Source organism: Spermophilus citellus (assembly GCF_964194105.1).
Source record: "Spermophilus citellus genome assembly, chromosome: 3".
Lineage (NCBI taxonomy): Eukaryota > Metazoa > Chordata > Mammalia > Rodentia > Sciuridae > Spermophilus > Spermophilus citellus.
The window spans coordinates 104,300,952-104,315,141 of record NC_138184.1 but is presented as its reverse complement, the minus strand read 5'-3'; the positions used below and the strand labels follow the sequence as shown (position 1 = coordinate 104,315,141).

The 14,190-nt window shown below is 57.9% G+C and overlaps 1 protein-coding gene across 9 annotated transcripts in view; it reads right to left on the bottom strand.

Moving 5' to 3' along the window:
• The window catches only part of FBRSL1 (fibrosin like 1), a 61,199-nt gene extending 48,627 nt beyond the window's left edge, over positions 1-12,572 (bottom strand). Inside the window, exon 1 of one of the 9 annotated variants that reach the window (XM_081283537.1) lies at positions 11,751-12,572. In XM_081283537.1, the coding sequence (XP_081139663.1) occupies positions 11,751-12,035 (285 nt within the window). In that variant the 5' untranslated portion in view covers positions 12,036-12,572. The remainder of the gene's footprint in view (positions 1-11,750) is intronic. The other 8 variants (XM_081283536.1, XM_081283531.1, XM_081283535.1 and 5 more) reach the window with 8 other exon arrangements.
• Positions 12,573-14,190: the final 1,618 nt, after the last annotated feature.

Here is a 14,190-nt window from a genome sequence, read left to right as displayed (position 1 = left end):
CCACAGCAGTGACTCCATATTGACCCTGCAGGGTTGGTGCTATAGCTACCATCCAGGGCCAAGGCAGACAGCAGCAAGCCACCCACAGCCCCCTGCCTTCCCCCCCAGGGCTGAGGGATGGCAGACCCTGAGCTAGGAGTCCTACCCACAGCGGTATCCGAGCGATTCCAGGAGGGCATGGGTTGCTACACAGGGCTCCGGGGTTCCGTGGGAGGACCTGGAGGGCTCACTAGAGCAGGTCTGGAGCCTCCGTCATGGTGGCAGGTTGGACTTGTGTAAGGGGCTCCGCTAAGCACTCCACGCACAGCTCCACTAGCTCTGATCACTCCAGCAACAGACGAGGACCCCTTGGCAAGGAGATGCCTTCATGACAGTCTGGGATCTGCATCTTAGGCACCACCTGCCACTTAGCCCAACCCTGGGGAACACTAGCTCCTACTATCCCTAAAGTGTCAAGAGGCTGCAGCTACTACAGGGTCTCAGGCTACTGTTCGGACTGCAAGGAGCCTCTGCAGGGCCTGCACCCCTGTAGTTGTGCCTGTGGCACCTACCTGGGTTAGCATGAGCCCCCTGCACTCAAGCCCACAAAAACAGGACCCTGATGAGGCAACAGGGCCAGGACCCCAACCTCTCTGTTCCTTTCTCCAAGAGGAGCACTGGGCTGGGTGCACCCTATCATGAGTTGTCAATTAGATTTTGCTGTAGTGATTTTACATGACTGTTTTTTAGTTCCCCTAAATGTTATTATTATGCAGGCACAATAAAATTTCTAATTGCACTGCAGTAAATCAACTGTGGAGAGAGAAGTAATTATAACTCAGCAGACAGACCCACTTCCCTCCACAGGGCAAGGTTGCTTATTACTAGTGTGCCCCTGGCAGCTCACCCACCTACTCCAGCCAGCAGGCACCCACTTGCTCCTGGAAGCACATGGGGCCTCCCCCTTGGTGGGAAGGAAGGCTTGGCCATGAGGAAAGCCCATCTGAGACCCAGCTTCCAGCCCCACCTGACCACCATATCGCCCTAGAAGGACTACGCCTGAGACCGAGTGGCTGCACAGAGGCCACAGTCAGGAGGCAGGGACCTTGCTCCAAGACCTCAGGCCTTTGCCTCTGACACTTGCATGGGGTCTGGGTGGGAACAGCCCTCCCCACCTAGCCCTCACCTGGCCCGGCTATAAGCTGGGCACCTGCAGCTCACTTCTCCTATCTAACTACCCATTTCAAGCTGCAGCGTCCACACATTCCTTCCTATCTTACATGTTCACTAGTCTCTGAGCTGTAGCTGGCCCCCACCCAAGGTCTTCACTGCCCAGCATGAAAGCCCTGAGAGTAGCCCCCACTGCCCTGGCAGGGGATTGTGTCTAATTGTCCCTCTAGCTAAGAAGGTGGGAGCAAAGCTCTTCTACCAGGACGGCGCTCCCTCTCCTCAGATCACATTCCCCCAGTGGGCAATGCTCTCTCGTGTCCCGCCAGGTACATCCAGCATCACTCAACTCAGCTGCCTCAATTTCCCTTCCTGTTGGCCCTATGTCACATGTACCCAGGGGAATGTCCCCACAGGCTTCACTGACCCCCTTGCCTGCTCCAGAAGCCTCTGGATCATGCCTGGCTGCACTTCCCGTCTACCCACCCTAAGACCACCTGCTGGCCCACGGCCTTTGGCACCTGCAGGCTCTCTGGAGCTGGCCAAGGCTCCTGAGTGCCCAATGGATAGTGTGGGCTGCCATGTGGAGCAGGAGGCAGGGCTGGCTACACTGCCACTGTCTAGTGTATAGGAGGGGTGCAGGGCCAGGGCCCTCAGAGGCCCAGCCTGGAGCAGCCATTCCTACAGCATGTCCTGGGCAAACTGCTTTGAGACCCTGCTGCACAGCACCCACCAGGGCTCTATGGAACAGGATTTGTCTCTTTAGACCTCTGTCCAGCCCCTGCACTGTGCCTGGTGCTGTTTGGGCAAAGAGGTCACTTAGAGACAAAGAAAATCCCACCATGTGCCCAGACAAGGAGCAGATGGCAACAGGCACTGGATAGGGCGACAGTGCTGCCCGGGGAGAAGCCAGGGCCATAGGTGGGCAAGAGGAAGAGACAGCAGCGGGGGCTGGAGTGAGGACCAGGCAGGGTGGACCAAGGACCTCCTGCCTGGAGTCTACATCAAGCCACTGTCCATCTGCTCTGACCCTTTGTTTACTGATGACCGAGCTCACATTCACACTGCCCCCCTGACAAGTGGTTTTGAGGTCAGCCTCCATGATGCTCCCAGCCCAGCCAACATGGCCTTCTCTCCAGCTCCAATTTGCTACAAGGCCACGATCACAGTCAGACAGGGCCTGATTCTTGGTCAGGATCCCTCTGGGGGTTCTGAGGGTGAGACCAGGCCAGCAGTTCACCAGGAAGGAGGTACCAGTGGGCTGTGGGTGGGAGCCAGGCACAGTGCTCTGCAGGGTCCTGTGGGTTCTTCAAGGGCCCTGGAGACTGGAACTCTTGACAGGTCAGGATGGAGACAAACACAAGCAGGTCACCAAGGGCTCCCAGCCCTGACCCTGGCACATGGCCCATTGTGGTCGCTTTTTAACACAGATATAGGCCCTATGTATTCTTTGAGCACACAAACTCTTCCACAATTAAACTAGACACAAATGAAACGGTTCAGATTTACACAAGACAAGGAGAAGCATCAGGTGCAGGGGCCCAGGCAGGCAAGGCTCTGCAGAAGGGCTAGACTGCAGGGCCTGACAAGACTACGCAAGTTGAGACCTGAGCGGCTGGGCAGCAGGAAGGGGAGGTGGCCACAGGCCTAGGGCTCTGGGTCAGGGCCAAGCCCCTGCACAGAGCTGATGCCTGCTTCAGCCCACCCAGGGCACTGGGCCTCTCAAGTCCCTCTGATAGTGGACCCTGGCCTCACTCCTCCAGGAGTCAGGGTAAATGGGTCCTTTGGTACCTTTGGTGTGGCCAGTCCTGCTGGCTGCCTTGGGGCAGGGCTGAGCCTGCAAGCCCCTCTGCCACAGCAACACACTCCACTCCCCCAGCCCTGGGCCCTGAGCTGCAGGCGGGCACAGGTCTGACTTCTGTTCCACTCTAGGTCTTTCCCAGTCCCAGCACAGCTGTGACTCACCTGTCACCCAGAGTGGGCCAGCCAGCTTACCCACCAGAGCCTCTTCTGCAGCACAGGGGTGGCTAGAGCCAGCTAGGGTGTCACTGAAATGGCAGGCCTGTGATGTGAAGGGACCAAATGAGCCAGGCTGCGGAGGGAAGGGCCAGTGCCCCAGCTTGTGCTGGTCACCATGGCCAGCCGGCATGGATCTGGGCATAAGGTCCAGTGGGACACAGTCAGGGTCTGCCCAGGGGCTGGGGGTTGGATACAGGAGAAATGGAGGGCACAGGGGGATGGAGAGTTCCTGAATGTGTCCACTAGACTCTCATCTCAACTCTGGGAGGCAGGGGTAGGTGCACTTGACCTCTTTACCCTCCCAACAGATGAGGAACCTAGGGCACAGGAGGGGCAAAGGGTTGCCAACATGCAGTAAGAAAGAGATCTGCATCTGAACCCAGCATCTGGTGGAGCTCACGTTTCCCTCCCTGAGATAGTGTCCTAGGAGCTCAGGGCAAGAGGACGCCCTGCCTGAGGCAGGCATGCACAGAGCACAGGCAGGGCCGGGTCATCGGGGCCCTGGAAGCAAGGTGGGTTTTATTCAAAGTTGAGAGGAAGCCCCTGGGGGGTCCGCATCAGGCAGCAGACAGGGTCCAAGAAGCCACGTTCACCCCCAGCTTTGCCCTGGAGAGATGGTCTTATAATCCCCACTAAGACTGGAGGGAAGAGCTGAGCCCCACCCAACACTGGGTGGCCAGGGCTACCTTGGCCTCCACCTGGCCCTGTACACATCAGTCCCTGCAGTTACTGGACTCCTTTCCTGCCATGGGGATATCTCAACCTAGACCTTGGATGGGATAGGGAGGGACAGACCATGTGGGCACAGATGTGTCCAGCCCAGGGACAGAGTAGGGAGAGGAGCCCACAAATGAAGGAGTGCCCAGGCCAGAAAGGAGGTGGCTCCCTGCTCTTAGGGTGCCCCATGCCAGTTTTCAAATCCTGACTACCACTTACCAGCAGGGTAAGCTTGGGAAGCTCTATCCTGGGCCTAATGCCCTTCTGTACAACACAGAACCCTCCTCCGGGGCTGTGGGGGTTGCATGGGAGAGATGAGTAAGCACACTGAGTCCTGGAGCAACACCAACCCCAGGAGGTATTGGCCATGCCCTTCACTACTGACCCCATACTCCTGTTGCCGCTGAGCGACCCTCTCACTACCAGCACTGCTGCTATTAAGAGAAAGGCTCTGTGGAACAAGGCCAGGCTTGGAGCAGCAGCCAGCCTCAATATACACACACAGCTGCTCTGCCCCTTACAACCATAAGGCCACCGCCAATCTCACAAGAAAATACCTGGCTGGCACAGGCTAAGCAGGTAGCACCTCAACCTCCCAGGGCTGCGTCAGTGTATGTGGTTCCATGCCCTGGTCACTGCTTGTGAGAGTCCATAGGACAGTGCCCTGCCCCTCCTAAGCCTGACGAAGTTGCTGCAAGTAAGAACTGGAGCTGGGTCTGCCAAGACTTCTGCTCACCAGGCCAGGCTGGCCAGGCCTTCTGCCAGGGGTCCTCAGATACACGTGAGTACATGTGTGCTGTGACTGGGAGGATGCCACGGAACCTCCAGTGTCTGCCTGATCTGTAGAGTTTGCCAGCCCCACCCTGACCTGACACAGCAGGAGAGACTGCAAATCCCACAAGCCTTCCACAGAAACCAGATGAAAAAGGTCCTGGTAAACCAAATAAAGCTGGTACGTGGGCTGCTACATTTTCTTTTATAAACTATTTGGGCAGAGCAGGACACCAGAATAATATCCCAGAGTCCCCAAAATTCTGGAGCAGAAGGCACCCTGGGGACAGCCACAGTGCACCACCCAACCTCCAGAACTGCTGTCCCTCCCATCTCCTCCAGAGGTCTCCTCCCGGTCAACCCTAACCTGCACTGCCTGGCTTCCGCCCCACGGCCTAGAAAGTTTCCTGCTACAGCCTCTCCTCCCCGCAGTGGCCCCACCTCAGCCAGTGCTCCAGCTAGTCCCCGCAAGAGGCCCTTTCTCAGACTGAGGGCCCTTGTATGACTCCCAGCCTCCAGTGACAGCTTCTTTGCTGCCTCTTGACACTCGCTAGTACAGGTATTTCCCGCAGGCTGGCACAGGGCTTGGGGTCGGCATACAAAAAGTGCTCAATAAATGCTCAAGTTAGGGAGTGAAGGACAGGTAGGAGCTCTACTTCACTGGCCTATTGGCTGGGCCAGACCTGCCTACACACAGCAAGCTGACCTTGGCAGCAGAACAGAGGTGTAGATGTGGGGGCCTGCTGAAGCCTCATAGATGGCTGCCCCAGGACTGTGTCCTCAGGACATGAGAGAGGCAGGCACTTCTGGTCTCCAAAATATGAGCAGCAGGACTGGTTCCACCTATTGGGCAGAGGGCTGAGGATGGGTCTCTGAGCAGGGCAGGCTAGTGGCATACCCTCCTGACTTCTCTGGAGTCTTGCAGACCCACCTAGCCAACCTCCCCCGTGTCACCTGAGGACTTCCTGAGACAGGGGCCTGGGAGCCAATGGGAGAGGAGGTGGGTGGGCATCTCTCCACCATGCGATCCTTGCCAGGCTGAGCAGATCCCCCTCCGCACATGATATGGGCTCAGTCCCCAAAGATCAGAGAGAATGGGGCCTAACAGGCAGGTGGAAACCATCCCTTTGGAAGGGCAGGGAGTAGGGCTCCAGGAGCAAAGCCCATGGGGAAGTTGGAGGGCCAGGGCACTGGGCCCACAGGCCAGGGACCTCACAGACCACCAGGTGCCTGCTGCTCCAGTGGAAAATCCTGACCGGTGTCATACCCTCCATACATCCCTGCCCCAGTTCCTGCCCAGCCCCTAGGTCCCCAAACCACAGTGTGCATGGGAGCATGCAGGGTAGGAGATCCCAGGGCATCCTGAGGCAGCTTGGAGACCCAATGTGTCTTGGCAGGACCTGGGGACATGGAAGAGCATCTGAGACCTGTGGGCTTCTAAGACATTAAGGAGCCAAGGGTACAGGAGGTGAGGTGAGGTCAGGGTGAGGCTGCAGAGGGTGAACCCAAAGAGGACAGCCTGGGTCACGAGGACTTGGGTGGGTTGTACTGTTCAAGATCCTGCACCCAGGATATACCCAACTTGGGCCTTGGCAGGTGGGCAGAGCTGGGCCAGGTATCTCTCTTCTGACTGTGGCCCAGTTCACAGGTCCCCTCCTCAAGGGGCCTCCTGACCTTAACAGCCAGGCCAGTCCACCCCATCAGCCACTCTCTCCCCAGCCTGAAGAGCCAACTCCTGGCCAGGTGTCCCTTGGCCACCTTATACCTACAGCCCCTCCTCAGTCCATGCCAACTAAACAGGCCTGCATACAGGGAATCCTGCCCAGAACCCAGCAGTGGTGATTCCTGTGCCACTTACAAAGTTTCAGAGTAGAGGAAAAGGTGGAAAGTTTTCAGTCCAAACCCAGCAAAGCCGCAGGACAAGTGGCCACAGAATAACCTCACCAGGAGCACTGGGGCAGGCCTCCAACTACAGCAGAGCAGCCCAGAGTGACTACACCTCAGGCCCAGGAACACCGACCCCCACCCCCCATCCAGCAAAGAACTCCTCTTCAGTGAACGAGGCCCAGACAGGGATGGAGCCTGGCAGAGCATGCACGTGTGATGCCACCTCAGAACCGAGGAACAGGAGAGGCCCACCAAGGGAGGGAAGGGATGCAGAGATGACACAGACAGTGCCACTGACCTACAGCTGCAGAAGTGCTGGCAATTCAGTAAGACAGGAAAACATGCAGCATGGCAGTGAGAAGAGCAGTCATCACGCCCTGGTAGCCCCAGGAGAATCCACCAGAAACTGCCAGCACTGCTGAGAGCCCGTTGCCTAATGTGCACAAGAGTGCCAGTGCCTCTTACAGGGACACCAAGACGACAAAATGAAACCAAGTTTCCACTCAGAGCAACAGACACTAAACACACAGGACCTCCAGCCCTCAGAGCACCTCCGAAAAGGGCCACTGGCTCACTGCTTCTCCAGCTGCCACGCACACCTGCGGAGACAATGCTCACACACAGGAGACCAGTGGGGGGGCGGGGGGGGAGGCGACACTTGGCTTGTCTCCTGGAGGGGCAGAGCAGGAAGAACTCAGGTGGGGCAGGTGGCACTGCTGAATGACTTGCAGGAACACTTGAGGGGGGAACCTTCCAGGCATGGAGGGCATGGCGAATGCCAAGGTCAGCTGTTACCGTGCACAGTGTGTGGGGGGACCAAGGGAAGCAAGTGGGGCCACAGGAAGGACCTGAAAAAAACTTGGATGCACAAACTAAGAAGTGGCAGGCCCAAGAAGCCATGGGGATGGGGCTGCAGGGAACAGGACCATAGGAAAAAGAAGTGAGGTCCTTCCCAGCCATAGTGGGTAGGTACAGGCCCCACCCTGTGCAGTGCCCACCATGGCAGCCAAGAAGCTGTGGCTCCCTGTAGGCCGAGAGGCCAGGATGGCTTTGCTTTCACATGCTGTGTCTGTCCACTCCTGGGAGGGACTGGTGTCCATACTGCCCTTGAATAACCCAACAGCATCTGAGGACGGGTTCCAATTCTGTGACTAGAGGTGAAGAACCTCCCCTCTCTGGGCCTGCTTCCCCACCTGCAGAACAGGAAGCAGTCCAGGGGCACTCCAGGCAGCAGGCTCAGACTGAATGGAAAGCAGCCCTCTGTTCCCCTGAGGCTGAGCCATTTCCACCTACTAGGCATGGTCAGACACGGGCACATATCTCTCAGCACAAACTCAGCTCCTGGAGTATAAATGTCAGGGTCCAAGTGCCAGATCTTGCACACAGTTAAGAGCTGGGAGGCCTGTGTCCCACCTCCCCACAAACTGGGTCATACTTCCAGACAGATCCTGATGCCCCCATCCAGTCCACTAGGGGCTCACAGAGAGGCCAACACCTCAACCTCTAAGACACAGCCAAAGGAGGCTGGCTTGGGGTTTTCTGTTTGTTTTTTATTTTTTATTCTTCAGTTTTAGGTGGACATAATATCTTTATTTTACATTTATGTGGTGCTGAGGATGGAACCCAGTGCCTCGTGCATGCTAGGTGAGCACTCTACCACTGAGCCACAACCCCAGCCCCTGTAATTTTTTTTTTAATGAAATACTGAAACAGGGCCTGGCTGTTCTCAAACTCCTTGCTCAAGTGACCCTCCTACCTCAGTTTCCCAAGTAGCTGGGACCACAAGTGTGTGACACTTAGATGTGGGTTTCCTCAATGCTGCTCTGCCAATGGCAGGTCAAGTTGGGCTTTACAGTATGTCTTGTGGATGATCAAAATAACTCGTGATGACAAGAGAAGGTAGTGATGCAAAAACCAGAGACAGGCAGCTGCTGGCCTTATAACTGGTGTCTCAGCATCCTCCTTCCCACCTCAATCCCTGGAGCAAGGTGCAGGTCAGGTATAAGGAGCAACCTCCCCCCGTGGATGCACACCTGACTGGCCCATGGGAGGGCGAGGTGCTCTCTGTATTTCTACCTTTTCAGAGCTTGACTTCTGAATTGGGTGAAGTGATTTGCTGTTTGAAATCAGCAAATTAACAACAATAACAAAAAGATCCTCATGGATGACACATGGAGGCCATTCTAGAAAGTGGTTTCCACCTGGAGCCAGTGGCACAAGTGCCCTCTGGGAGCTGGCCACACCATTCAGGTGCATGGACCAGAGTGCAGGGGCCAAACATCTCCCTTGATTTGAGAGTGCTGGGCCAGCCCTTAGTAACAGAAAGTGAACACACTGCCTGGGGCAGGAATACGGCCTGGCCTACCTCCCTGGAGATGCAGGCACCAGCATAACCTGTTCTGTGGGCCTGAGGTCAGCACTTACATCTGACACAGTCCTGGATGCTCCTCTCAGCCCCATACAATCTGCAGGCAGAGAACAGCAACACTGTTCTTGTTGCTGACATGGGCCTTTCTGTCACAGTAGTCACAGGGAATGAGAGGGACACCTATCCAAATTGTCTTTGCTTCCTCAGATCTCCCAGCCCCCACTCACCACCCCCACCCTGTTAGAGAAGCAGAGTCAAAGGTGACCCTGACTCAGGTCTGCAGAGCCCCTGCCCTGTCCACTTCCTCTGCATATCTCAGACCTACCGCAGGTCTCTGATCCAAGTCTGTGGATTATTAACTGCCACATGTGCTCCTCCGTGCCCTACAGCTGACAACCACCACTGCAGCTTTTAGGGAGCACCTACTGTTCCCACAGACACAGGCATAACAGGCAGGGTTTGCTGCCCTTTGCAGGGGCAAGCAAGCATGTGAGGATAACAGGGTGGGGAGCTGCCTGGGCATGGGTGGGGTCCAGAGCAGGGGCAGGTACTGACATCCTCAGGACAAAGGTACTGAAACACTTCTTATAGGCCTACAGCTGTTTGGCTATACCTGGAAGGAATGAACTACTTCTGGGGTTACATGGGCTTCACTTGATCAGTGTCATATCCTGGCGGCGGGGGTGCCCAGGCCTGGAGATGGAACAACTGTGAGCATAAGTAGGTGGCTGTGGTCCTGCTGATCCTGGGCATATAACCAGCAACTCCCTCTCCGAGTGTCCCATGTGGAAAGTTTGCAGAGCAGTGAACCACACACTCCAGACTATGCATGTTGGGGCAACCAGCTCCCCTTGCTGCATGCCCGAGCATTCCCAACTGTGCAGCAGGGGTAACTGGCAGCCCTTGAGGGTCATTAATGTCTGTAGAGATAGCCTAGCTGAGTGAATGTTAATTTTGAGCCAGTTATCACTATCAATGTGACTATGAATTATCTGAACTTTGGGGAAAATCATTATACTTTAGTAAGAAATGAGGTCAATCAAGACCCTTCTGAATGGACCTAGAAGCTGACTTTCCCAGAAGCCCTGTACTTTTCAAGGCAGGCTCAGAAGGGCAGTGAAAGGCATATAAGACTGACGGAGGTGCTGTGTCTGTGTAGATGCCAAGGAGGCAGGCTGGCTCACTGTGACCTAGGGGAGCTGTTTCTAAAACTCACGAACTGCAGCCTGGGGAAGATGACAGAGAAAAGGTACAGGCAGAGCCGACACAGGCAGAATACTTGTGACCTTAGCACAACCGGGCTTCCCCAAAAGCAGCTCCTCCTTTACTCCTCCATTGCTATGTGCACAAGGCACTCTCCACATGCTAAACTGTTCTGGGGATCTACATTCTTTAGGAGACATGGGATCAAGTGCAGGTGACACTCAGAGCTAGGGAGAAGGAAGATCACTTCAGATGAGGTCTGATATGACATCTGGGCTGGGCATCAAAGGCACCAAATATCCAGGGAGAGGACAGCAGTGAGGCTGCAAGGCCAGGGCCCTGAAAGGGGCCGATGTGCTGGAGCAAAAGGGAGGCTGTCCAGGCACTGGGGCCTTCAGCCATGGTTGGAGTTTTAGTTTTCCCTTCCCAGAAGCAGACATGTGGGGCAAGAAGATAGTTCCTTCTGGAGCATGAGGCCACAGTGCAGGAGCTTAGCACAGTACCTGGCTTGCAGGAAGTGCTCAGGAAACTGAGGCAGAGGATCCTGAGTCATCCATTTTCAGCAAGAGCCCCAGTGTGTGCCACCACACCCTACAAAGCATCTTAGCTGAGAATCCTGGACCCAGGACCTATCTCAGGTTCCTCGGGTATGCATGGCAGGCAGTCTGATAGGCAGTGTGGTGAGCATAAGCCGTGAGCATAAGCCATGAGATCCCACTTTGTGCTCACAGGTTCCTCACTTCTGTCCATCTATCTGTCAGGCAGAAAGCAGCAATTCCATCCCAGGAGCACATCCCCTGGCCACCAGCACCTGACCCTGTGGATCCCAGAACCAATGGATCCCAGAGTTGGGATGTAAACCTGGAAAGCACTCCCACTCAGGACCAGCAGTGACCATGCCCCCTTTTCCAAAGCTTGCTTAGCTTCTGAAACTGAGGATCCCAAATCATCAAACCCTGAATCCTGGGGGGAGAAAAGAGCTGAGCACTGAGATGCCTGGGGACCCAAAGCCCAGCCAACAAGGATCCCCAAACTGCGCCACTGAGTCCACCTAGATGGAAATCTGCATTCCTGGGCCCAGCAGAGGCCCTGGAAGAGTGCAGCTTTGGGGGTGCCCTGAGGGCCTGTTCTAGGCAGACAGCGGCTCCCAACCTTTACACCTGTCTTCTGACAGTATCTCATTTCTTGCTCTACTCATCTGGGTTCAGGCAAGAAGGGCAGTATTTGCTCAGCAAACATTGTCCATGATAACTCAGCCAAACGTGCAATATTTTTTACCAATCTATTACCACTGCAGTAAGCAGCCATCACCAAGAGGGGTCTCAGGATTGGCCCTCCCTCTCCCTTCTAAACAGAACCTTGAAGGGGAGGGCAGAACAGGAAGAACCCTAAGTATCCATCTTATCGCTGCCTCCCCAAGCACAGCACTGCCCAGAGGCCCAGCACGCTCGGACACAGTGATAACTTGGCAACAGAAACATAACCGAAACAAGGCCCACGGTGTGACCCGGCCTCCCGGCCGCTCGGATGCCCTCGCACGGAACTAGGTCTTCGCGCCGACTCTGCGGGGCGCGCGGTCCCGGGCCGGCGGCGGGCAGGGCTCCCGTGGTCCCGGCCGGAGCTTCACGCGCCCACCTACCTCCAGGGCCTCCAGCGTGGTGAAGCTGGCGATGGCGAAGCCGTCGATGACCTCCTCCTCCTGCGAGCTGGACTCGCGGCGCCGGCGGCGCGGGGGGCGCGCTGCGCGGGGCGCGGGGCGCGGGGGCGGCGCGCCGCGGAGGCCCGCGTTCTCCTTGCCGGGGCTAGGCTCGGGCTCTTCGCCCGACGACGGGCTCTGCGCGCGGGCGTCGCGGGCGGCCTCCCTGCGCCGGCCGCGGTCCCGCTGCGCGCGCGAGCGCCGACTCGGCCGGACCTTGGCCTCCATGGCGGCCCGCGGCGGTGACCTTGGCCCCGCGCCGCCTGCTACGCCGCGCAGCCGGGCTGCAAGGATGCCGCGCGGGCTCCGGGCCGGGCCGGGCCGGGCATGCCGGGCGCGGACGCTCAGCGCCGGACGCCGCGCGGCCTGGGACCCCCGGCCCGGGCCCCGCACATTGGCGGGCGGCCGCGATCAGCGAACCTCGGCCAGGCCCCCGAGGGCGCGCCCCATGGCAATCGGCGAGCGGCAGCGGGCGACCGGGCGCGGAGGGAGGCAGGGCTCTTGGGCACCAGACTCGTGAGGCGGTGGCGGCAGCGGCAGCGGCGGCGCCCCGAGCGGATAACAACTGACGCACTTCCGCCCGGCTGGATCGCCAGAGGAAGTGGGCCTGCACCAGGAGCCCGCCCGCCTGCCGGGCCCCGCCCAGTTGGCCCCGCCCCCTCGGGGCCCGCTGGGCTCAGCCCCACCCCGCTGGCCGGGCTCGCTATCAGACCACGCCCCTCGGCGGTCCGCTGCGCCCCATCTCTCCTTTCAGACCCCAGCCCCGCTCTGCTCAACCCCGCCCCGTCGGGCCACGCCCCCTTAGCAGGCCACGCCCCCGCGGAGTTCCTCCTCCCTAGTCAGACTCCGTCCCCTCCGCTCTGTTCTTCTCAGCCCCGCCCCGCCGTCCTAGCTTAGCTGCACCAGGCCCCGCCCCTCTGCTCTCTGAGCCCCGCCCCTATAATCACGCCCATCAACCAGGCTCCGCCCCTCAGGCAAGCTCGTGGTGGTCTGCGCGGTGCCTCCTATTCCCACGTAGGCGGGGCAGGGTTCCCGAGGCAGGCGGCCCGGGCTGCTGCCAGGGGGCGCTCGTACCGGAGCACGTGAGCAAGAGCGGGCCTCCTGCCCCGCCGCCCGCCGGCTTCTCCTCAGCCCCCGGGGTCGGAGGCCACGTTCGGCCGTGTCAGCCTTCCTGGACTCCGCGGTGACATGACCTTGGGCCCGGGACGCACCCACGGGGACTCGCCTGGGCCTCTGCTCTGCCAGGCTGCTGGTGCTGCAAGCCAGCGGTGGGCTGCGGCGGGTTGGAAAGGCAGGGCAGGGGCGCCGGGAGTTGGAACCTACACTTAGGGACAAACTTCCTCTTTCCTCAGGCGGGGCTGCTGAGGTTGGAGGGCTTGACCCGAGGCATTTCCTGGGGCACTTGTGCAGACCCTAGGCGAGCAAGGTGGTCTAAATTGGGTAATTCATGCAATACCTACCAAATGCCTCCTACGCCCAGACCTGTTCACCATGCAGTAATGAATGAAACAAGGGACACTTTCAGAACTGGTGGCAAGACCCTGAGCCCATGGCCAAATAAAAAAACCACGGGAGGCCCAGCAGAGAGGCCCTCTGAGAGGGGAAGGCTGGGGCTGACATCCATAGCCTGCAGGAAGGTGCAGAGCAGTGGAGATCCTTTTGGCAGAGGCTCCAACCCTGCAAGGACACCTGAAGAAGGGCGTACCCTTGTCCGCTGTCCCTTGAAAGGTCAAGGCCTCTGAGTGTACAGGCCAGGAGGTGTGGTCTGGGTGTCACCGGGCTGTGTCAGGGTTCTCCCTAGGGCAGCTGGGAAGGTGACTCAGGATTGACCTAGGCCCTTCCTGTCACCCCCCCCCCAGCCTCCTTAGAGCTTTGTAATGAAAGCACCCACTCTTCCCCCAGACCCTCCCTTTGATTAACAGGTGAACCAGAGCAGGCTCTCATTCCTGTCTGTCAGTCCTCTTTGAGAGTAGGAGCCTGAGAGTGTGGATGAGGGTCACATGCTCAGTGCCTCAGTCTCAGAGGCTTCTTCCAGGAGGTACTGGGAACCACACCTCTCTGGAGACTGCCCCACCCCCAACCAGCAGAGCTTCCTGTGGCCCCTTTCCTGCATTCCCTTTCCTGCATTCCCCTCCCACTGAACAATTGTTTGGACTGCTGAGGTTCAGGATTGGAAGTTTTCAAATATAGAAATAAACTTTGCTCATTTAGTCTCCAGGGATGCTTGGATGTGTGTCCCCAGTGAAGGGCAGGGTGTCTGGACACTCTGTTTCTGCATTCCCTCTGGTTTCCTTAGCTTTCCTGGGGAGGAGTCCCCAGGTGCCTTTATTCATTTCCAGGTGGCACATAGCCCATGTGGAGACCATCTGGCATCTCTGGGATT